The 24,508-nt window shown below is 40.6% G+C and overlaps 1 protein-coding gene across 1 annotated transcript in view; it reads right to left on the reverse strand.

Moving 5' to 3' along the window:
• LOC131220888 (probable LRR receptor-like serine/threonine-protein kinase At1g56140) overlaps positions 1–24,508 on the reverse strand; it is a 96,777-nt gene that overhangs the window by 43,663 nt on the left and 28,606 nt on the right. Inside the window, exons 5-6 of the mRNA XM_058215778.1 lie at positions 8,197–8,268; positions 6,190–6,261 (exon numbers count right to left, since the gene is read on the reverse strand). Coding sequence (XP_058071761.1) covers positions 6,190–6,261; positions 8,197–8,268 — 144 coding nt within the window. The remainder of the gene's footprint in view (positions 1–6,189; positions 6,262–8,196; positions 8,269–24,508) is intronic.

Raw genomic sequence — 24,508 nt, forward strand, 5'->3', positions numbered from 1 at the left:
GTCGGCCTGACTGTTAGATCATTAAGATCTGATTTGATTGTGATCATTTAGATATACACAGTTCCATGTTGATGGTCAGGCTCTTCCGTGAAGTGTCGGAGCTTCCTCGGGGCATCTGAGGGGCCCTCTTCCTCGACAGTGTGGACCTGGGGAGCATTCGAAAGGGCTGATGGCCTACCATTTGGTTTTCCGTTTGCTTTGTTTCGGGGTATATGATAGGCCGGCCCTGGTATTTTTGAGGCTAGGGGCTGTCCGCATGTAATATGTGACGTGTAGTTTTGAATAAAAAATTTCTTTTGTTTAATAAATAAATAAATAAAACATGTGTATTAAGTGAGAAAGCATATGAGGTAATTCCTATTTGGAACGCTATATATGGAGACCCATAGGATCTCATGCCTAAGGCTTAGACCCTCCTCTGAGAAGATGGGGTGACCAATCTTTGGAAGCTTAAACTCTTGAGAAAGAGTTGTGGTAAAAGATTCAAAGTGTAGAAGTTCTTCTCCTTCTAACTTCTTCTTCTTCTTCCTATTTGTGAATCTAAATTATGTTTTTAAATTAGCTTTAGCCTTGTTTGAATTGATTGTACCCAATCTTGTGCACATGTGAACGTGTGAAGCATGAGTGAAAACCCAATATGTATTGAACAATTACATTGCTAAAATAACTTTCTTTTGCTCGCTGGACTTTGAATCAAGCCAGTCCATGACTGGTCGTGTGGGCTTCACGACCGGTCAAGCAGGGGCCACGATCGGTTGTGCGACCCCCATATGTGGCTCTACATCTCAACAATCTTTCACTTGGAGACACATTGTCATAAAGCTTCGTCTTTTACATGTGGAGTGTACCACCTCTCCGTCTTCAAGCCTGAAGACCAATTAAAGCTGAACAGAGATTCAGCTTCTCCCGTCTGACCGCCTTGGTCAGCATATCCGCAGGATTCTCACTTATATGAATCTTCTCCAGAACAATCGATCCATCTTCCACTAACGAACGTATAAAGTGATATCTGATGACAATATGCTTAGTCCTTAAATGAAAGGTTGAATTCTTAGCCAAGTGTATTGCACTCTAACTGTCATTGTATAGCTTGCAATCTACTTGCTTCTTACCCAACTCTTCCATGAAACCTTGCATCTACACCATCTCCTTACACGCTTTTGTTACTGCAACATATTCTACTTCCGTTGTACTGATAGATACTATCTTCTGTAACTGAGAGACCCAACTGACTGCAGCACTACCTAGAGAAAAAATATAACCTTTAGTGCTTCTTCTACTGTCGATATCTCCTGCCAAATTTGAATCCATGTAGCCTTGTAGCTTGATTTCTGATCCACCATAGTACAACCCTACATCCTTAGTACCTACCAGGTATCTGAGGATCCACTTTAAAGCTTCCCAATATTCCTTGTCGGGGTTGTTCATGAACTTGCTAACAACTCCCACTGCTTGAGTAATATCTAGCCTTGTGTTCACCATAGCACACATGAGACTCCTAATAGCTGACGCATATGGGACTTTAGCGATGTAGTCTCATTCCTCCTTTGTCTTTACACCTTGCTCCTTAGATAGCTTGAAGTAGTTGACTAATAGAGTGCTAACCGGCTTATCACCTCCCATATTGAATCAATCAAGTACCTTGGCTATATGCTCTGCCTGTGACAAAACTAATTTCTTGTTTTCCCTATCACGCTTTATCCTCATCCCTAGGATTTATTTTGCATCTCATCAATCGTTCATGGCAAATTCTCTAGACATTTGTCTTTTGAGATCTGAGATATCCTTCATGCTTGAACCGGCTACAGGCATATCATTAACGTACAGAAGAAGGATGATGTATAAGATATCAAACTTTTAAATAACAACAGTGGTATGCATGACATCTCCTAAAACCGTTTCCCGACATGAAACTGCCGAACTACTTGTACCATTGCCTCGGGGCCTGCTTCAGGCCATATGGACTTTTCTTCAGTATGCACACCTTGTTCTTCTTTCCTGGTGCCACGAATCCTTTCTACTGATGCATATATATCTCTTCTTCAAGGTCCCCATGAAGAAAGACTGTTTAACATCTAACTGCTTTAGATGTAAGTCCTCTGTAGTCACTATACTCAAGACTATACGAATCGTATACATTTTCACCACAGGTGAAAATATTCCAGTGAAATTGATGTCTGCCTTTTGTTGAAAACCTTTCACAACCAATCTAGCCTGTACCGTTTCGAACCATCGTGCTCCTCCTTCAGTCTATAAACCCACTTGTTATGAAGAGCTTTCTTATCCTTAGATAGAGTGACTAGCTCCCATGTACGATTAGATTCAAGAGAGTCCATCTTATCATCCATGGCTTACTTTCACTTAACCCATGTATCTGACAGTAACGCCTCTTCAAAACACTCTGACTCACCATAATCTGTCAGTAGTAGATAATGTTAGGAGGGTGAGTATCGGACCGTCGGTCTCCTCTCCCGAGTAGATCTCCTCACAACCTGTGCATGATCATCCTGAGGCGCTATAATACCCATGTCCGATAACTCTTCCAACTCTATGAATTCCTTTTCCTTGGCCTTATTTTCCTGCACACTGTCCTTATGCATCACTTTTTTATTGAAGACTACGTCTTTGCTTATAATGATTTTCCTGTTTTCTGCATCCCAAAACCTATAGCCAAAATCATGCTGCCTATAGCCTATAAACGTGCCCCTCTTGAACTTCGCATCTAGCTTATTTTTGTGCTTTGAATCAATGTGAACATATGAAGTGCAATCGAACACTCTGAGATATGAAAGGTTCACTTCTCCTAATCCACGTTTCTTCTGGTAGCCCACCATTTAATGGTATTGAGGGACTTCTATTGATGAGATATACGACAATATTCACAGCATCTGCCCAAAAAGTCTTGGGCAACCCTGCATGTAACCTCATGCTTCAGGCGCGCTCAAGGATGGTCCTGTTAATGCGGTCAGCCACACTATTCTGCTGCAGTGTCCCTAGAATCATTTTCTGATGTTTGATTCTATTTGCTGCACAATACTCCTCAAACCTCTTATCACAGTACTCTCCCCCATTATCAGATCTGAGACATTTTACTATTTTACCTGTCTCATTTTCTACCATAACTTTTCACTTCTTAAATACATTAAATACATCAGATTTGTGCTTTAAGAAATAAACTCACAGTTTTCTACTTGCATCATCAATAAAAGAAACAAAATAACGTGAGCCACCATGAGATGAAATTGTGTCGGTCCCCACACATTAGTGTGTATAAGCTCCAACAGATGTGTTTTTGGAGCGCATCCTGTCTTCTTGAAACTTACCCTTTTTTACTTGCCATACATGCAGTCCTCGCAAAATTCCAAGTTAATAAACTTCAGCCCTAGTAGCTTCCCTTTTGACAATAGCACTTTCATCCCCTTCTCACTCATATGTCCCAACCTCTGATGCCATAACTGCCCATTCACTCCAGTTGATGCGACTGAGAGTGAACTATACGATCCTAAAGTTACGTATAAAGTTCATTCCTTCTTGCCTTGAGATATCACCAAGGCCATCACAAAAGGTGCCTTAGTGATCTTCCAGGAATCACTAATGAATGTCGTTACATAACCGACATCGGCCAACTGCCCCATTGAGATCAAGTTTCGTCTTAAACTCGATACATGCCTGAGATCCTTCAATTTCAAAATCGTTTCATATTTCTGATTTATCTGAACGTCTCCCTTTCCAACGATGATGCATGGCTCATCATCACCCAAATAAACTCTCCCAAAGTCACCTGACACATAATCACGCAGAACTTCCTTACATGAAGTGGCATGAAACGAAGCACCCGAATCTATGATCCAAGACTCATTCCTCGCACTAAGAGACAAGATCAACGCATCTGTGTCACTCTCCTCAGATAGATTCACTGAATCCTTCCCGCCTTGAAAGCTTTATTCTTGTTTCTTGAGCGCCCTGCAATCTCGTTTCATGTGCCCCTTCTTGTCGCAATGCTAACACCTTTGTCTTTCAGTCCCTTGGACATCTTCTTTGACTTAGAACGCTCATGTTTACTACCTCCTTTGTTCAGCGATCTTCCTCTTCCTTTAATGTTTAGAGCATTCCCCAAATCCCCTGAAACTCCTGATGCCTTTCTTCTAGATTCTTCGCTGAGAATTAGACTGGCCACATCATCAAATTTCAGCTTTGTCAGCCCTAAGGAATTGCTCACAGCAATCACCAAACTATCTCAACTGTCTGGCAAACTGGACAAGATCAATAATGCCCTAACCTCATCCTAAAAAATAATGTCAATGGATTCTAACTGGCCTGTGACTGTATTTAACTCGTTTGGATGTTCAGCCACACTCCCACCATCTAACATCTTCATGTTGAACAACTGTTTCCTAAGATGAACTTTGTTGGATGCAGAGGGTTTTTCATACATGGTGGCTAGGGCTTCCATTAATTCTTTTGTAGTTTTCACCTTGGATATATTGAAGGCGACGCTCTTAGATAAAGAGAGTCAAATCGTTCCTAAAGCCTTCCTATCCAGTAAAAATCATTTATCATCTTTTATCTTTTCTAGTTTCTTCTCTTTTTATCTTATAGGAATATAGAGGTCCTTCTAATATAGATAATCCTCCATCTATATCTTCCAGAAGGTAAAGTTTGAACCATCAAACTTCTTAATTCTAGTTTTCCCTTCTTCCGTCATCGCTCTCAATAGAATTAAACCAATAGCTCTGATACCAGTTATTGCGTAGCACACCAACAATGCAGTGAACCGAGATCCAATCTCCGGTCTCACCCACAAATGATAAACAAGAAGAAATTCAAACTAGAAACAGATCAAAGCAATTCAAATAAACCACAAGACAAGATATATGTGGAAAAACCCCAAATAAGGGAAACAAACCACAGATGCAAACTTCCACTATGAAGAAAATGAGATTACAAGGCAATATACTAACCTCTTCCTTTGGAAGTATAGAGAAAACCCTTTGACCCCACCTTAGAATAATTCCCAATATACTAGAAAATCCCTAGGGACACCTATTTATAGTTTAGGCAACTTCTCTTTCGCACCCTTGCGAAAACCGACTCAAATTTCTACAATTCGCATTAAATCCGAAAACGAATCTGTGTAACCTCGACTAGTCAAGTAGACTACATGATCGGTTAAGCAGATCCCTCGACCGGTTGAGCACAGGTCACGACTGGTCGAGCACCTCGGAACCAAAAAACTGATGCTTGTTGGACTTTGAGTCGAGCCAGTCCACGACTGGTTGTGTGAGCTTCACGACTGGTCGAGCAGGGGCTACGACTGGTTGTGCAGCCCCCAGATGTAGCTCCACATCTCAACATGACAAACGTTTGATGAAGACGGATTGTTCACGAAAGGTGAAGGCAACGGTGAAGCTACGATGAAAATGATTAGAGATGGAGCTTGGAGTTGTTGTTTGCGATGATTGAAGCCATGATGGAGATTGTTGTTTGATGTCTTCAATTTATACATGAATAAGGGTCTTGATCAATCGACTAGTTTAATCAAGTGAGCCTCAGATTTTACGAGATTGGTCTCTAGACACTTTTAAACAAGTTTGCTAGATCAAACTCTCAGCTCAATCGATCGACATAATTCAGAAAATTCATGTAAACAAGTTTAAGCATAGTTCGATGAAGCTCGGTCGATGTCGATTGATTGATGCTTAGATTGACGACAAGCGCAGTTTTGCATAATTGCGTGTATTGTTTCCTATTCTGGTTGTTATACTATAAATATGGGTATAATGCATGATTAGGGCATCCTAAAGGGAGCTAAAACATTTCTAAGAGGGTTTAGAAGGTAGGATGGGGTTTTATGAAGGGTTTCGCATCTGTAAGTTGCATCGGTAAGTAAGATCCATATCTTATAATTCAATTTTCATAGTGTATTTGTTGTTGCTTTGTGTTGTGGTCTTTTTACCGCAAGGGTTTTTCCATATAAAATCATGTGCATGCTTTGTTATGTTCATCTTTCGTGTATTTGATTCGAATTTGGGGTTTACTTCCACAGCTTCCCAACACACTTGATGGGTTGATCAACCTTTTTTTTTTCCAAGTTATCCACACAGGGCCCACCTAATGTATGGATTGGGATCTTGCTCATGTAGACGGGTTGTGTTGTACAATAGATTAAAGATATGATTAAGAACTTACATGACTTTCAGATTTACCAAACTCCCCATCTCTTGAGGGAGTGAGCCACTAAAAGAATTAGTACCCAATTGCCTGCAAAAGAATGGAAAATTAGAATAATTTACTAAAGAAGGTAAATGCAAAGTCAAACGACTAAAAAATAGCATGTAATCTCAGTGGTTTTAACTATCACATGAAGCTAAGTTAACTCCTTTGGGTAGGCTCAACTACGGTGCATTTTAGGTACTGTAAGTGGCCTGTTTTTAGGCTTTGACTCATTCCAGACATGCCAATTCTCAGTTTTGATTTGGAACTGAGTCACTTTCCAAAACCAAACACAACATATATGTCGATGAATTTAGAATAATGAGAAGAGCATTTTTTACAGCTCACGATCAACTCCAAAAATCAATGGTCAATTTCATTTTTGAAAGATAGTTAGACCACCATAGCTCATTTATAATCGCATCGAGAAGATGGAGGTCCAACCATTGGACCATCTCCACATGTGGGCTCAAAGGAACCACACATATTAACGATCTTGAGTTGCAACAGTAGAAAAACAAATTCCAATGCAATCACTTACTATTGAAGTGATGGTTTAGCATGTGCAAACTAAACAACAGTGTGATTATTATGATTCGCAAGTTGTTGGGTACCACGTTGTTAGGTCTAGAGTGGCGGCCTTGACATACTTGTGTGACATGTAAGGGAAATAGATTGGCTACTCCCCCTGCCACCAGCCCTGGTTGGTGGTCAGTGCTCTGTGGGCCCCGCCATGATGTATGTTTTTCATCCATTTTTACAAATCATTTTAGGGCTTCATCCCAAAAATGAGAGGGATATAAATCTCAGGTGGACCACACCATAGTAAAACAATAGTGATTGGATATCCACCATTACAATCCTCCTAAGGCCCATTGTATTGTTTATTTGACATCCAACCTGTTGATTAGGGCATACAGACCCAGATGAAGGGAAAAAACAAATATCAGCTTGATCCAAAACTTTTATGGCCCCTAAAAGTTTTTAATGGTTAACGTTCATTTAACACTGTTTCCTATAATGTGGTCCACTTGAGATTGGGATATGCCTCATTTTTGGTCTCATATGATAAAATGATCTAGAAAAATAGATGGACGGCATGGATGAAACACATACATCATGATGGGGCCCACAAAGTACCGACCACCAACCATTGGCTGGTGGCAGGGGAGTAGCCAATCTGTTTCCTCTTTTGATCATGATCAGATGGTTATAACAACTACTTGGCTGGTGTACCACACACCACTGACCTGACTGGTGTGGGTTCGTGTCATGTGAAGACGAGCGTTGACGCTCCTCGAGCTCCGGGTTGTATGAACGATTCAAAGGAGATCAAAGTTATATGGCCCCACAATGATGTATTTATTTTATCCACACCATTCATCCATTTGGCGAGATCATTTTAGAGCATGATCCCATAAATTAATCATATCTAAAGCTCAAGTGGACCACACCACAAATAGCAGTGGGACAATGATTCTCAATGTTAAAACATTCATGGGGCCACCATAACATTTATTTTCCATTCAATCTGTTAATAAGGTCATACAAACCTGGATGAAGAGGAAAAACAAATATCATATTGATCCAAAACTTCTGTCACTCTCAAAAGGGTTTCAATGGTAGACCTTCAATCCCCCCCACTTCTTTTTGCAGTGTGGTCCACTTGATCTTTGGATCTATCCTATTTTTCAGTTCAAGCCTTACAACGAGCTTGCTAAATGGATGGACAGTTTGAATATGACACATACCTCATGATGGGACCCACAGAACTTGGCGACATTAACACACCAGCCTAGTCGGTGGTGTGTGGTAAACCAACTAATCCACTTCCAACTACTTGCACCAAAAATTAGTGTCAATGATTACACTAGACCAATGAACAACTCACAATTATCATAGCTAGCATAAAAATTTAATTAATTAAAATTTAAATGACTAAATTAATCATGTATTTGCATTAAGAAATAAACGATATCTTACAACTCGGTTAGATTTCTAAGATTTCCAAGTTCCTTTGGGATGCTTCCAGACAACAAATTAGTACTAACACTCCTGAAAAAACAAGATCAATATGAATGTTAATGACATAGATCACAAGATTCACAACAAGCAATGAATTAGAAACAACTTCATTCCATTAGTTGCATTAATTTGGGTACCTTCATCATGGGTCCCACATAGAGAGATGATTTGATGATTAGAATCGTTTATATTTTTAGGTGACACACTACCACTGATAGGAAAGACCCGATAATTACGTTAAAAGTAGATCATAACCATTTTGTGGAGTAGAACATTAGCAATTGAAAGTTATCCTTTCAACCATCCATATTCATTTATTCACAACTCCACATCGACTATGATAATTATCCATTTAGCATAACTAACGGGCTATTGCCCATCCACAACAGTGATAACAAGAGGGATAGTTTTGATTATCCATTAACCTTAAGTAAAAGTCAGGTAAGCAATGTTGGTGGTTTTTTTAAAGTATAGCATTTTATCAGCTCATTAAATAGATTCAATGGTATTTCCATAAATATGGAAACCTAAACGGTCATAGTTTACTTGAAAATGATGTTTTTTTTTCTCTTAATTTTGTCCTATATGAGTTTTATCCCTAGGTAGACACCCCGTTCGAAATGATATTGAACTACCCCAACTTCAGCCAGGCTTTAATTAAAATCTTTGGGCAACCTAGGCACTATTGAAAATGCAAACTGATCAGACGGAGAGGACCCTTGGTGCATCCTTAAAACAAACAACGGTCCTGATCTGAAAATTTGGAAGCTAACAAATCATATCCTAGCCAATTATCCAGACACTCCAGAAACATTGCTTACACCTTATTTCGATAAAGTTGTCTCTAATCAACCCACAAAGCATTGAAAATGCAAAGGGGCCAAGTATATAGGGTCCCCGGTATCTCCCGGGAACAAACAACGGACCTGATCAACAAAATAAAACCAAGACTCATGGCGAGTCAACAATCCATGTGGCTCATTTTTATTGAATGTAAGTGTTGCCTTACTCCTACTAAGGCAATATCATAAATGGGTGTCACATCATCGGCTAATGGTAATGTGACAGCTCATACGGCTCATTTTTGCCACCTAATCCCTACATAAGTATACATAAGCAAAATCATCGATGGGAGATGGAAACGTCACCATCGATCGTCCACGAGCCAATGGTTGAGGTCTATAAATCCTACGCATGTAGCAATGCCCATTCTAGGAGAAAGGGCAAAGAAAATCAAGGAGAGAATGTAGGGTCAGCCAAAGGTCCGATGCACCCTGAAGATTTCCGACATGCTAAGGTGTTGGTTCACTCAAGAGGTCGATCCTAGGAATAGCCCACTGAAGAAGCCAGTGAAGTTATAAACAAGGATATCCAACTATATCTTTTGTAATTTTATTTTTTAAAAAAAGAGGGTCTTTGATCTCCCCTTTTCTTACGCACCTCACAAATAACCCAAATTGTATGTCATTTCACACATCCTAATCACATTAATAATAACTATCTTTATTTTATTTTTGTTATTATTCTTCTCTGCGTTCTTTTACTTTATTTGCCTACCTAAAGTCTCTGGGAGGGAAGGATAGGATTGCATTTCATTTCAATTACTACATTTTATTTACTTTTGCCTACCTGGAGCCACTTGGTTCCATGCGATGTTTGAAATATCGGTATCGCGTTACGTATTATATCCTTAAGATACAAATACGTATTGGTTATCATACAGGATATATCATTTTGGGAAACATGAGGAAACATTGGAAAAATGGTTGAATTTTTCAATAAAACTTCATGGATTGTTAAAAAAAGACCTTAATACACTTTTAAATCATAACATCGCAAAAAAAGAAGTGCACATAATAGTTTTCCTTTGTTATGCATTGTTTGAATAAACTAATGTAATTATATTCAAATTGAATGTGTATGTGATGATCATTTCATCAAATATTCCTAACTGCTTTGAAATTGGTCTCAATTGACAGCTGGTTAAAGGAATTTTTTTTTTAAAGATTAATATTTTAATAAATCTTTCATATTAATTTTTATTTTTCAAAAATTGACAATGACTTAACATATTAATAAATCAACCCTCATACATGCTTGATTTCATGTTTGGAGTGCAACATTGCAAACAATTCGGGAGAAATTGGATAAATTTTGAATTTTCTCTAATTTTCTCCAAATCGGACCACCTACACTCAAATTTTGAAATTAGAATATAAGTGATAACCATTTCATTAAACACTTCGAAATTAGTCTCAATTGACAACTGATTGAAATAAATTTTTATAAAAAAATATCGAGAACATAAAGGACCAATGGATTTCAAAATCAAAGCTCTAACTCCATGATTTTCATACAAAACATGAAGAACCAATGGATTTATAACCATTCGACATTGATTTAACATAATTTCAATAAAAAAATGATCAAAAATTGAAAATGCTCACTAGATTGAATATGTGTGTTTTGTATCACACGGGTGACATACAAGATATATCGTGGGATATATCAACCAATATTATCAATATTTAAAATATTGGTTCCATGAAATAAGGCTTGATAATTTATTTTACTTTGCCTACCCAATCCTTGTGGGTTATGTGAATCATGACTAGATATAGACATGCCAAAATTATGTTGAAATACCCTAAAATCCATAAAATCCTTTAAAAAAAAAAGTAGAGACCGTACATTGTGTGGAGTACAAAAGGGTGCCTAACCTCTTTCCTTTTTCATCACCGCGGCCCTTACCTAGAATCTACAGTCATAATCGAGCCGTAAGAGTCATTCGAGTTGGGGAATCTCTTGATTCCTTAACTTGTAAGCAATTTTACAATTTCTAGTCGGTCATAGATTCCAAGCTTCATTTGGTTAATGGAAGCTCCAAATCAAATAAACTTTCATACCTAAGTCAATTCCACACCCCAATTGTGTAAGTAACTGAAAGCAAAAGGGCACTACGTTCACACAGGAGCATTCACAAAATTGGCAATTCCACTAGGGACCTCTAGCCACTAAACAAGGCCTGATTCGAAACATATGGGATTTTGCAATTATTATTTTTTTAGATTTTTTATTTATTTTTGACACCTTTACTTTTCTGCTCTCCAGTATACATTAGTCCTATTTACTTTTCTACTCTTTAGTGAATACTATTCCTATTTAATTTCCTGCCTTTCCTGCTCTCCACTTAACACTGGTCCCATTTACTTTCTTGCTACTAACCCACTAACTTTCTAATGAATATTGGTCCTTTCTAACACATTAACATTCTAGTAAATACTGATTTAATATTAGTGATCTTGATGGACCGATTTGATAAGCATTGCTCATATCATCCAACAATAATGATTTTATAATATATTGGGTACTGTCAAGAGTTTTCAAACATGTTTTATAAAATGCTTTAAAATTTTGTTTCAAAATTATTCATCTTGGCCTAAGTGGGAGAATGTAAGATTTCTATTAGGTGGGTCTTATATGGTCAATGGTTCAAATAGATCAAATCTACTTACCGTTGGATATTTGGATTGAGCATACCGATGGACTCCAATAGAAGTTATGATTGATTTAGATATGTAAGGGGTGGTATGCTTGGACTTTGTTGTGTATCGAAAGTACTGTAGATAGACATGGATTGTAGATTATTTCAGTGAAACATGGTCCCTTGCAGAGACATGAATTCTTATGATGTGGAGACTCTTAGATGAGTAGTTACGATGCGTTGAAGTACTTTTGTCATCTCTTCTATGAATGCAAGTCTTGATCCCTTCACCTAAATTACACGAAAAACCTAAGTTCAATTAAAGTTTTCTAAAAGGGTGTGAGGTGTGAAAGACTGAGGTACAAGAAAAGAAAGGTCAAGATATCTTGATCTCATGGCTTCTCACTCAGGGGCACGTTGGAGTTTAAGATTATATGATCTTGTATTTTGTGACTATTGTTTTGCATACCTTCATATGAAAATGTCTAGCACCAAATCAGATGTTAAGTGGGAAAATAAAAGATATTTCCTCTTTGGATTTGTTCTCATGCTTGTGCCTACAGTGCTTTCCAACCCCGCATGTGTGCTGGCATTTGAGGCACGTCTATGAGATCAATCATCGTTAGCCTCCAGGGTTCATTGGCCATAATTGATCGAGCATGTGCATGAGCCCAAGGGCAATCTAAGAAGATCAACCATTCGATTTGCCTCTCGGGTCGACCAAGTATGATATCATGGTTTTCTTCATGAGATAGATTACTTATGGTCTCGACCATCTAATCATGCGAGATCCGAATGGGTGCAATATGAATTGTCCGATCTTATTCGTGTTGGAGAGTACATTCCCTAGAATAGAATATGATTGTTCAAATCCTAAAGCATTTTAAAACACTAAGAGATTACAAGCCTCTCTCTCTCTCTCTCATTTTCCTATTCTACGTAACCTTTTCTACCTATCGTAGATATATGGTTACGCAAAACATAATTATTAAATCTTCTATGTTTGAGCATATTTAACTCTTTTGTGTTTAGTGGGTGACATCATTAAGTTTACAAGTTGAAGGGCACATTTTCTCAAGTGCAAAATGGTTAGACTCCTTGTATCTTAGAGGTGGAGTTACTATTACCACTTCTGTAATTAATTGAGTTGTTAGAAGTGTGCAAGATGCACGTGTGCCGACACGTGTTGGGTGGGGCAACCCTTAATGGGGCCTAACTCACAGTGGTAGCAGGTAGGGCACCCTTGACCCACTACTTGTCTCCACTGCCTCTCCTTCTCTTTATTTAAGGGTGGGGGAGAGGGTGAAGAGTATGTATGCACATACAAATGCAAAGAGGGCCTGCTCTCGTGCTTGCTCAAGGTCACTTGTATCGATATACCATTGTCATCGCCAGATCAGGTAAGTGAATTGGCCAATGTTCCTTTTATGTAGTTGATTTGAGTGGGTGGTCGATTTTCATGTTTTGGTTCCCTAATTTGATTGTGTATTAATTATGTTGCTTGATCCATAATAGTAATAACACAAAAGTAATGTATCATGTTTCTTCACTACCGCCCAATAGTGGAATAAAAAAAGTTATCGATGTGATTTCAACATAAGGAAATGGTAAAATGGTTTTTGAAAATTTTCCGCATAAGTCACACTACACGGAATACACATAGGCAGATGCATTTTTAATCAATGTAACATGTGTGTACCATTGTGCATGGCCGGTAGTGATGCAACACTTTTTTTTTTTTCTGTTAGCTTGTTAGTACACCCCACTGTCAATTCACACTTCACCGTTAGCCAACCCCGCTAGGGATTGATACCAAGACCTCAGTGTTGAAACGAGGTATCTTTCACTTAGTCTACCACTTGAGCTATGGATCAGGGTGTAGTGACGTAACACTTACACATCATAAAACACATAAAACATATAAAACATAAGGAAATAGTAACATAAAACACATAAATTTATTATGCACTACACAAGCTTTTAGACATGGCATATAATGCTAATAATTTACCATGGGTGTCACCTGACTATTGTCATGAAGGAATTTCTTTATTGTCTTTTCAACTTTGATTGCTTCTAATACACCCAATTGGATAAGTGAACTTTTATGCTGAACTAATAATGACTTTATTGCCTACACGTTAATTTATTTGAGTGATGTCAACTTTTGGATCACTAATGATGATTATGCATAAATAAAATTAAAATAAACTATCTTAGATATGGATTGACTAATATAGGACCCCCTCTTACCTAATGTACTGACAAAAAATGGTGTCCAAATCACTTGTGGCCAATCTTTTAAAATGAGAGAAATTTGATGGGAAAAAATTTGATGACTAACATAAGTTTGTTAGAATTTTCTATTCAATGAAGAAGAAATGTTGAATATACTGAAAACCATTACAAGAAAATCAAAGATTGAAAATGAGGATGTTTCGATAAGTGGCTTGAATCTTAGAAGAATGGCTCCTTACGAAGACATTGACAACCACTCTATCATGCCTTCAATCTTCATTCTTCATTCTCCATTACTCATTTGCCATCACCATCTCTAATTTCCTTCCATCATAGGCTCATCGTCTCTTTTCATGCACACTTCCTCCACATTAAGCCTTCGTCAACCCTAGACAAGTTGCATAGAACTTGAACTTCTCTATAGGAACCACCTTCATAAGCATGTCATCCGGATTCACGCTTGTGTGTATTTTCTCAAGAGTCATGCCTCCTTCCTGAAGCACGTATCAAATAAAATGCTGACGCACAATAATATGTTTATTATGTGAGTGATAAACAAAGTTCTTTGTCAAATTTATTACACTTTCGCTATCACAATTAACTGACATTACCTTCCATTGAAACCTAAGCTAATTCATTATTCCTCTCAACCAAACGCCTTCTTTGAATACTTTTGTCACCGCTATATACTAAGTTTCGGTTGTGGAAAGTACCATCACAGTTTGAAGCCTCAACATCCAACTAATCACTCCACCCACTAACACAAAAGAGTAATTGGAAGTCGACCTTCTATTATCCATATTGCTCGAATCCATGTAACCTACTAACTTGTCTCCTGATTTTTCAAATGTCAAGACGCAGTCATGCATGCCTCAAATATATTGAAGTAGTCATTTTTTTAACATGTAAGCAATAAATCTAGGGGTTGTCAAGTAATCGAAGTAATTATTTCACTGCCTCCCAGTGTTGCTTGCTAGGGTTAGAAATGTATTTATTAACAACTCCCATCGCATGTGAAATATCCGGTCTTGTATAGACCATGGCATACACCAAGCTGTCAACCACATTTGAATAAAACACATGAGACATAACCTACTTTTTTCATCTGTTTTAGGACACTGTTTTAAAGAAAGCCTAAAATGAGCCATGTGAGAAACATTGAACGGCTTTGCCTTGTCCATCCCTGTAGACACTGAAAAATTGGCGCCTACGCTGGTATGAATGTTATGGTTTTGGTAGTGGGATTAGCCTAAGTATGAATGTTGGAGTCGCCACTAGCCAATAAAACTCAGAATCTCGCAGTCGGCTAGAACCCGCGGAATATGTAAGGTTTGAGAAATTCGAAGACTCTCCTACCTTAGATTGACTCCTGGTTTGCGATCTAGGATTTCAAGTAAGGTACCTCGGTTACAAAGAGGGAAGGTATTAGGCACCCTCTCTGCCTGTACGAATGTACGGTCTCTACTTAGTGTGGTAAAATAATCTCAAGGGATGATGATAATGTTGTGGTCATGATGGGGACTAGTCACATGTGGATTTCTAATATAGCAAGATGTGAGATTTTGGCAGGCCACAGAGCATATGTCCAACAATGTGTCTAAAAGATGGATATGATGATACTTATGTAAAAAGGCAAAGAAGAAGTGGACTAGATCAATAGAAATTTCTGATATGACAGGATCCGATGTGCGGCAAGTCACAGAGCATACGTTCACTAGAGATCTAGAGAAGCAGGGGGGTTGAGAAGGGAGTAGACGTCATGATAAATGCTTGTAGGATGATGGATCCTTGGCTTAATTTTTGAATATGCTAAGACATAGACTGAACCATGACTAATTTGAGCTTATGAGTTAGAAAGGTTGAGAAGAAGGCTAGGGGGTGGCTAAAAAAAATCAGGATTTTGAAAGCTTGGGAGCTCCTTCCCTTTCCCTCACTCTCTTCCTTTCCCACTCTCCTCCTCTCTCACACTCTTTCTCTTGGTTGTTGGATGTGGAAATGAGAAGAGGAGATGGCTATTTATAGCCTTCTCCAATGGCGTTGTTGCAATTACTAGATTTGAGAGGGTTAAAAGTTGAGGTGGCAAGTGGTGGTTGGTGGAGAGGAAAGAGATGCCACATGGCACACTCTCATTGGCTTGTGGGGATGGTAAATTGGTAAATAGTGAAGGTAGGGGGGGTAATTTTGAAGGAAAGTTGACTCCATGAGCGACGGCAGTCGGAGTGCCATAGGAGGTAGTCATACTACCGCCTGTGGTAGTCAGACTACCACCCGGGCCTGATTCAGGTTGGATTTGCATGTGTGGGCTTCATGTGGCGCTCTGGTTCATCCGATGGTCTCCTTTTTGGGTTTCTGGGACTCAAAGTGGTGGATTTGGATATGGATAGAGGGTTCTGGCCAGGGTATAGGGTATAGGCGAGGCTGTGTGTATACTGAACGGCTTGTATCACAGTTTCAGGTTGCGACTAAGGAGTTTTGGAGATTTTGGACTAGGGTTTGGGCTAGAATTGGGATTAGGGTTAGGTCTAGGATCATGGTTCCCGTGTTATCTTAGCTTTCAAAAGATACTAGCCCGGGTGGGGTGTCTACAGATGCCCCTCTTTGGCTGAAGTTGCAAGCAAACGAAGGCCAAAGCGAGTGGACACCCCACCCTTCTGGTCAGAAAGGATAGTGATTCAAATCTATTGCCTGCCATTGTATCATTGTCAGTTGACTGTCTGGAAAAATATGACTTGCACATATCGTGAGGGTTGAAGAAAACGTTGTGATTGTCTCCTGCGCATTCGTTGCGGCTTTACGGATTACCAATCACAACCCTTTCGCATCGGATTGTTAATAGCATTGGAGGGTAAGTCTGAAAAGTAAAAGCCTTTGCGCATTTGTCGTGGCTTTACGAGGATTCTTGTACTGTTAGGTTTGTCATTCCTTTGCTATGTAATCACCCTAGGAGTGTTCGTTCCATTTGATTGTCAAAGTGGTTAGCTGCCCTGCGCATTGGTGTGGCCTTACGGGGAACTCACTACGCCGACTTGGACTCGATCAAATTTTACAAACATACCGGACTAGGTATGTGCAGGTAATCTTTTGCCATGCAGTCTTCTGATTCCGATACTTTGGTTACAATGGATTGTTGTCACTTTAAATTTAATTATTCTTTCTAAAGATAGATCCACTTATTTCTACTAACATTCGTACGACTGTCCAGATATAGAGATCGGGCCAATCGTACATGTATCATGTACGGATTCGATTTTCCTCCACGAAAATCGGGAGAGATTGAATCTTATTTAGTTGTTTGTACTGACCGTAACTGGAGAATATAGAAGATTCCTTAGTGTACTGCGTGACGAGTGCATTTTTCTGAAAATTTTTTATTTTGAAAACTAATCTCTGTGGAACTAGACTCCTTAGAGATTTTATTTGAAAAAATATATTTTTTTGGATTTTTTGGAAAATATCCGTTCAATTTCGCGTGTGGGCATTGTCGTCTGGTTTTTTATTTGTAGCAAAGTTAGATGGCCTCCACTAATAAATTAATGGGGCTTATAATTTTTGAATTTTTTGGATTTTTGGAAGATTCAGATGGTTGTGATCGTCTTTTTTTTTTTTGAAAGAGTCATCCTCTGTAGAGCTAGACTCCCTGGGGATGTTGCTTTGAAAAAATTATTATATATATATATATATATATATATATTATTTTTTTTCTTCTTCTTTTTTCTTCTTTTTGTTTTGTTTTTGTCTTTTTCAGAAATTTTCAAGGTTCAATTTCTCGTGAGAATTTGGACTTGTCATGAGATTTTGAGAGGAATCTTTTTTTTCTCTTTTTTTTGGATGATCTAGACCGTTGGATGGATGATGTGGGGGCCTACTTGAGTGTATGGATGGTGTAGATTCTGAGGGTTGGCAATTTTAGTGAATGATGGATGGATTGGATTTTTCAAGTGGTCCTCACATCATGATCTTGATGTGGCCAGATGTGTTGGATGATGGTCTTTGAAAGATGGGCCTTTAAAAAAATGGGTTTTGGAAAATGGGCCTTTTCATGTGGGTCTTGGGAAGATGGACCCTTGAATATGGGCCTTGGAAGTGGGCTTGGGCCTTATGGAGATGGGCTTTTTTAAAAATGGACTTGGGTCTTTGAATGGGCTTTTTAAAGTGGACACTGCCCGATCTTTGTCCGAAAGTGGGCCCGGGCGATAGTCGGACTACTGCCCGTTGACTTTTATCACCCATTCTATCCTGTCAGGTGCTGCATCGATGAGAGAATATCAGTTCTGATGGCGGTTTTTGGAGTATCGCGGGCGGTAATCAGATTACCGTCTCCATTTATCTTTTTCTCCGGCGAGTACCCCTCTTCTTTGTTCATTCCTTTTACCCTTTCCTGTTCATTCTCTCTGTCCTTGTCCGTCCGATCGGCCCTTTTGTTCTTCCCCTTGTCCTTTTCCATTGTCTTCTTCTCCCTTTGACCTTTTGTTCTTTTCTCCCTTTTGTTTTCATTATGGCTGACCATGAGAATGTTGATGGGTTCAACATAAATGATGGGGGAGTAGGTGCTTTCATAAATGGTAGAGGAATGGATGGGTTGAAGGTTGGTGGAGGAGTGATGGGTTCTTTTAAGGGGGTAAATGCTATTTATGGCTTGGATTCTTTCTCCATTGATGGTGTATATGGTGTTGGGTTGGATGGAATTGATGGGTTTACTCCAGGTGGGCCATTGGGTTTTGTGGATGTTTACATGGTGATGGATGGTTTGAATGGTGAGGATGGTGTGATGACGGCAGCTGATGGCTTGATTGATGGAGGGATGGTTATGGATGGTGTGAATGATAGTATGGTGTTGATGGACGGTACAGATGGGATGGATCGGGTCTTGATGGGTGGGGGGCCCCACTTCAATGGCCCGAGCTGTCTGGATTTAGTGGGTGAGGGATTTCTTGCAGATGGCTTGGCTCAAGTTTTTGGTGCGAATTTCGAGTGTTGGGATAGGCATCTATTATCCGGGATCAGGATACAGGCCTAGTCAGCCATTGGGACACTTTACGTGTTGAGGCTCCAGGGGCTTGTGTGTTTCAGACGGCTCCTGATGTGACAGTTGTTGGCAGCTCGGGCCCGCCTGTTGCAGCTTTCCAGGACACCTTGCGTGATGCGATGGGCGAGGCAGGCTTCTTTCATCACCATGAGATAGACTTGTAGGACAAGGGGATGCCTATTTTTGATGATTCCCCCATTGACCCAAGGATCCAGATTGTGGAGGGCGTGCCCGTTCGGACCTGTCAATTACAGCTGCGTGCCTCCTGCTTTGAGCGACTGCACTTCTGGATAGAGAGTTTGACTGAGTCCGAGATCTTCAAGCCGAGTTCCTTGGGCTTTCGGGAGGTCCTTCGTTTCCACTGAGTTCGCCTAGATTGGCGACTACTGAGTGTGGCGTTATATGACTGGGTTCCGTCCCTGAATCTGTTTTCCTTTAATGATCTGGAGTTGGGCCCATCACTGGAGGAGTTTTCGTGCTTATCTGGACTTCCTCTCACCCGGGAGCCTTACGTTCCCTCGTCCGAGTTGGTTTGTTTCTCCAATTTGATCTCCTGGTTTGGATCCTTACTGATCTTCCTATTGCAGAGGGTGGGGCTGGCGAGCTCTCGCTTTAGATCCTATATGATCGTTGTTCTACCTCCCGAGGTGCCTCTGGATCGGATTGCCAGCTTCAGTGTCTGAGTGCATTGATATTCTGTGTTTTAGCCGAATTACTTTTCTCGGGATGGTGATAATACTCGTTGGTGGTTCTGCTGGATGTATTCCGCCGCGTCCTGCATCGTAGGAGTATCATTTCCGTGGTGCTGGCGGAGCTCTTTCTAGGGCTGACCAAATGCTCGTTAGGGCGGACCTACATCCTCCGGGGCTATTGCGCCTTCCTTTAGGTATTATCTGTTCTTTTTCTTTCCTATGCTTGGCGTGGTTATCTGCTCGCCACCTGAGCTTGACCCATACCTTCTTGCAGGTTTGGTTGTAGGAGCACCTGTTCATGACTCCCCAGCTTCTATGGCCGAATTCTCGTCGTGGTGACGTGCTGCAATTGTTGCTTGATGGCCTTCCCCTTGGCACCAAAGCTACCGAGCCGTTATATTGTAGTATGTTTTCTCAATTACGGGGGTGGGAGATCAGTTGGGAGGCTCCTTGGCTCTGTCGCTCCCCATTGATTTGTAGCGCTGCTCGCACTCCTTTACTGCTACTAGGGCTTCGAGGGTACTGCTCCTACCATCCTGTGTGCTTTCTTCGGCAGTTCGCCTTTTGGTAGGATATCCCAGATTTCACCTTTTCTGGATTTGGGCATGCCCCCTTTCCATCTGATTTGACCACTCTGTATAGGCGAGTCTGGGTATCTTGACAGGGTTCCTTGGATGCGGTATCACTGGACCTTGAGTCCTGGGCTCCTCCCATGGCGATAGTACCATACCAGCGATGGGTGGTATAGCAGTCATTATATCGTCAGGTCCCAGGCTAACATTTGGAGGACGAGATTGTTGATCAGGACATGGTTGGTGATGCTGCTTCCTCCTCCTCGTGTGTTGATGATTCGTTCGAGGCTTTTGAGGAGTGGCCTTTCATCGACCCATCTTTCTTACTGGCCACACATGGTCATCTGATCACCGAGATTCTGTCCTCCATCATGCTTGTGAGGATATGGCGCGTCAGCTGACGATGGGACGGTGGTACGATGAGAGCCTGTTTGCGGCACACCGTCTGGATAGGGATAGGCCTTTTACTTATGCTTGGAGATAGAGAGGCATAGGTAGAGGCTGTCGATGTAAGAGAGGTAGGAGCTTACCTGTGATCCCTGCTTTTGATCGACTGCTTATTTTTGTATACATGAAGGATTTTGTTTTTTGAAAAATAAGAAAGAAAAAAAAAACAGTGTACTTGTAAAAAGGTTTTTTAAATGAATGAAATATTTTGTTTGTGCCATATTTGTCAATGTTTGCCTGGGTTTGGATTTGTGCTTTAGATGATTGGGATCAGAATCTTGGGCTCAGCCCACATTGCGCGCAGTATTCTAGATCGTGTCCCTAAGGTCTTGGTTCTCTGAGAGGGTGTTCGGGATTGCATTCCCTGAATTTGAGCAAAGTCTGATAGAGTATTGATCAGAGGTTAATCTTTCTTTGTATCTCTTTGCGATATTTGTTGCCTCGGCTTCTTCTGTACTTACACTTTTATTATTATTTATTATTTTTTTCTTGCCATTTTTGCTCATAGCGCCCTTTTCGGGTTTTCATTGCGTCCGTCTCTTCTCATCATTTTGCTCATAGCATCCTTTCGGATTTTCACTATGTCTCGGGTTTTTGATCTTGCTTGCCCCTTGGCAGCTGTGCCATTTTTACCCTTGGCGCCCTTTCGGGTTTTCACCAAGTTGCTACATGCCCACTGTTTTTACTCGAGCTGCCCTTTCGGGTTTTCAACTCGCTTATTTTGCTTAGGCATGCCTTCCCTTTTTTTTTCTTTTTTTTTAAGATTTGGATTTTGGAGTACTGGGAGCGATGGATGGATTTCCTTCATAGTTGACCGATTGGTTACCTTCCTATCCTTCTCTTTGAGCACAATCGTAAGCTGCTTTTGATGGGATTATTTGGAGATTTGGGATGAACTTTTTTTTTTTTTTGCTTTTTTCTGGGTCTTCTTTTCTTTTCTTTTTCTTTTTTTTTATTTTCCTCTTTTTTTGTGTTTCTTTTTTTTTCTCTTTTCTTTTTGAGATTTTCTTTCTTCTTTTTTTTTGAGATTTTTGGGAGAGATGCCAGGTGTTTCTGATAGGAGAGGTGGCAGATATATATACTTTTTATTTTTGGTGGGAATGAAGGGGCAGCTTTGCGATTGTAATCATTGACAAAGTCAGGTATGGTTACCCGTGATAGATTTTCACGTTATCGGCGTTGATGGGCTCGGGAAGATCTTCCCCTTTCAGGTTGGTGAGTCGAAGAGCGCCTCCTTGGAGTACTTCACGGATGATCAGCGGTCCTTCCCATGAGGGTTTGAATTTTCCTCTGGAATCTGGTAAGTGTGGTGGCAAGATATGTTTCATGACTATGTCGCCAACTTTGAAGCTTCTTTTTCAGACGCTCTTGTTGTAGGCCCGAGCGATCCTTCTTTGATAACACTGGGAGTGGCTTAACGCTAGCTCGCATGCGCTTTTCATCTGCCAGATGCAGTTGATCATACCTTGCTTGTTGCCATTCGCCTTCCTTGACTTCGCTTTCCAGTAGTATCCGCAGTGATGGGATTTCGATTTCAACTGGTAGGACTGCTTCCATTCCGTATATGAGTTCATAAGAAGTTGCGCCTGTAGCAGACCGTACAGACGTCCGATAAGCCCAGAGTGTGTAGGGAAGCATTTTTTACCAATCACGATATATCTTCAGTATCTTCTCCAGTATGCGAATGATAGTTTTGTTTACGGCTTCAACTCCATTGTTCATTTGAGGACGGTAGGGATTTGATCGATGGCGTTGAATCTTGAATTTATTGAGGAAATCGCCCATCCTTTTATTGACGAACGGAGTTCCGTTGTTAGTGATGATGGCCTGAGGGACCTCATAATGGCTAATGATGTTGTTCTTCATAAACTTGACCACATGAGATGTTGTGATAGTGGTGTATGATGCTGCTTCTATCCACTTGGTGAAATAATCTACTGCCATCAGGATATACTCTTGCCTGTTTGAAGCTTTGAGATTGATTTTGCCAATGATATCCAATCCCCATATGGAAAAGGGCCATGGTGCCGTCAGGTTGTGGAGTTCGGAAGCCGGCACATAGATCTTGTTCGCGTGCTCCTGACACTTGAAGCATTTTCTGACGTGTTTACAGCAATCTGTCTCCATCGTGAGCCAATAGTAGTCGAGCCACAGGATCTTCTTAGCCATCATATGTCCATTCATGTGTGGGCCACAAAGTCCTTCGTGGATTTCTGACATGATCTGCGTTGCTTCCGTTTCATCCACAAAGCAGAGAAGGACTTGATTAAAGGATCGCTTGTAGAGGATGCCCCTAGTAATCACGAACTATGCCGCTAGCCGTTGGATGGTGCATCGATCAACTGGTGTTGCTCCTTCCGGGTACTTCTAATGTTCGAGGTATTCCTTGATGTCTATGTACCATGGCCGATCATTTGAGGGAGGTTCAGCTTCATCGATCTGTAGGCAGAATGCGGGTTCCTCCTGGAGTTCGACAGTGAGTTCCCATTCAGCAACTCCTTTTGTAATTTCCAGCATTGAGGCAAGGGTAGCCAGAGCATTTGCGAATTGGTTCTTGACCCGAGGCATGTAAGAGAATGTGATCTCATCGAATTCTTCGATTAAATTCTCCAGATACACGTGATAAGGGATCAGCTTTTCAACCTTGGTCTTCCAATCGCCCTTTATTTGATTAATGATGAGTTGTGAGTCACTGAAGACTCGTAACTTCTTCATGTTGAGGATGATGGCTTCTCTTAGACCGGCGATGCATGCCTCGTATTCTGCTACGTTGTTAGTGCATTGGAATGCTAGCCTTCTAGATATGGGAATTAGGACGTCCTCGAGAGAGTAGAGTATGACACCTACCCCACTCCCTTTTGAGTTTGCAGCTCCGTTGAAGAATAGCGTCCACTCTTCTGCCTTCTTGTCTTTTCCTTCCTTGATAAGTAGGATGTCTTCGTCGGGAAAGAAGGTCTTCAGCGGTTGATAATCAGGAAGGGAGTGTGCTGCTAAATGATCGGCCAGTGCCTACCCCTTGATTGCCTTTTGAGTAACATAGGTGATGTCGAACTCTGAGAGCAGTAGTTGTCATTTTGCGATTCTGCCCGTTAGTGCTAGTTTCTAGAACAAGTACTTCAACGGGTCCATGCGAACGAGTAGAAGGATCGGGTGAGCGATCATATATGATCGTAGCCGCTATGTTGCCTAGACCAGGGCAAGGCATGTCTTTTTCAAGCTGGAATATTTGGCTTCGTAGTTTGTGAATCATCGGCTTAGATAGTAGATCGTTTGCTCTTTTCTTCCAGTATCTTTATGTTAGCCAAGAACGCACCCGATTGCTTCTGCTGCGACGGAGATATGCAACAATAATGGCCTACCTGGAGTAGGTGGCATGAGCACTGAGGAATTCAGTAGGTACTTCTTGATCTTGTCGAAGGCCGCTTGACAGTCGCTATTCCATTCTTTGGCGTGTTCTTTCATAATAGCTTAAATATGGGCTCACAGACCGGAGTGAGGTGTGCGATGAATCGGCTGATATACTGGATTTGCCCGAGGAAGCCCCGAAATTTTTTTTCAGTCTTGAGTGGTGCCATTTCAATGATTGCCTTGGTCTTAGCCTCGTCCACCCGGATACCGTCTCCGTTGATAATGAAGCCTAACAGCTTGCCTTCGGTTGCCCCGAATACACATTTTTACAGATTGAGACGAAGCTTAAAATTTTCTAGCCTATCGAAGAGCTTCTTGAGGTCTTCGAAATGTCCTTCAATTGTGCGGGATTTAACGATCATGTTGTCTATGTAGACCTCCATTTCCTTATTTATCATATCGT

This window comes from Magnolia sinica, chromosome 12, assembly GCF_029962835.1.
Source record: "Magnolia sinica isolate HGM2019 chromosome 12, MsV1, whole genome shotgun sequence".
NCBI lineage: Eukaryota > Viridiplantae > Streptophyta > Magnoliopsida > Magnoliales > Magnoliaceae > Magnolia > Magnolia sinica.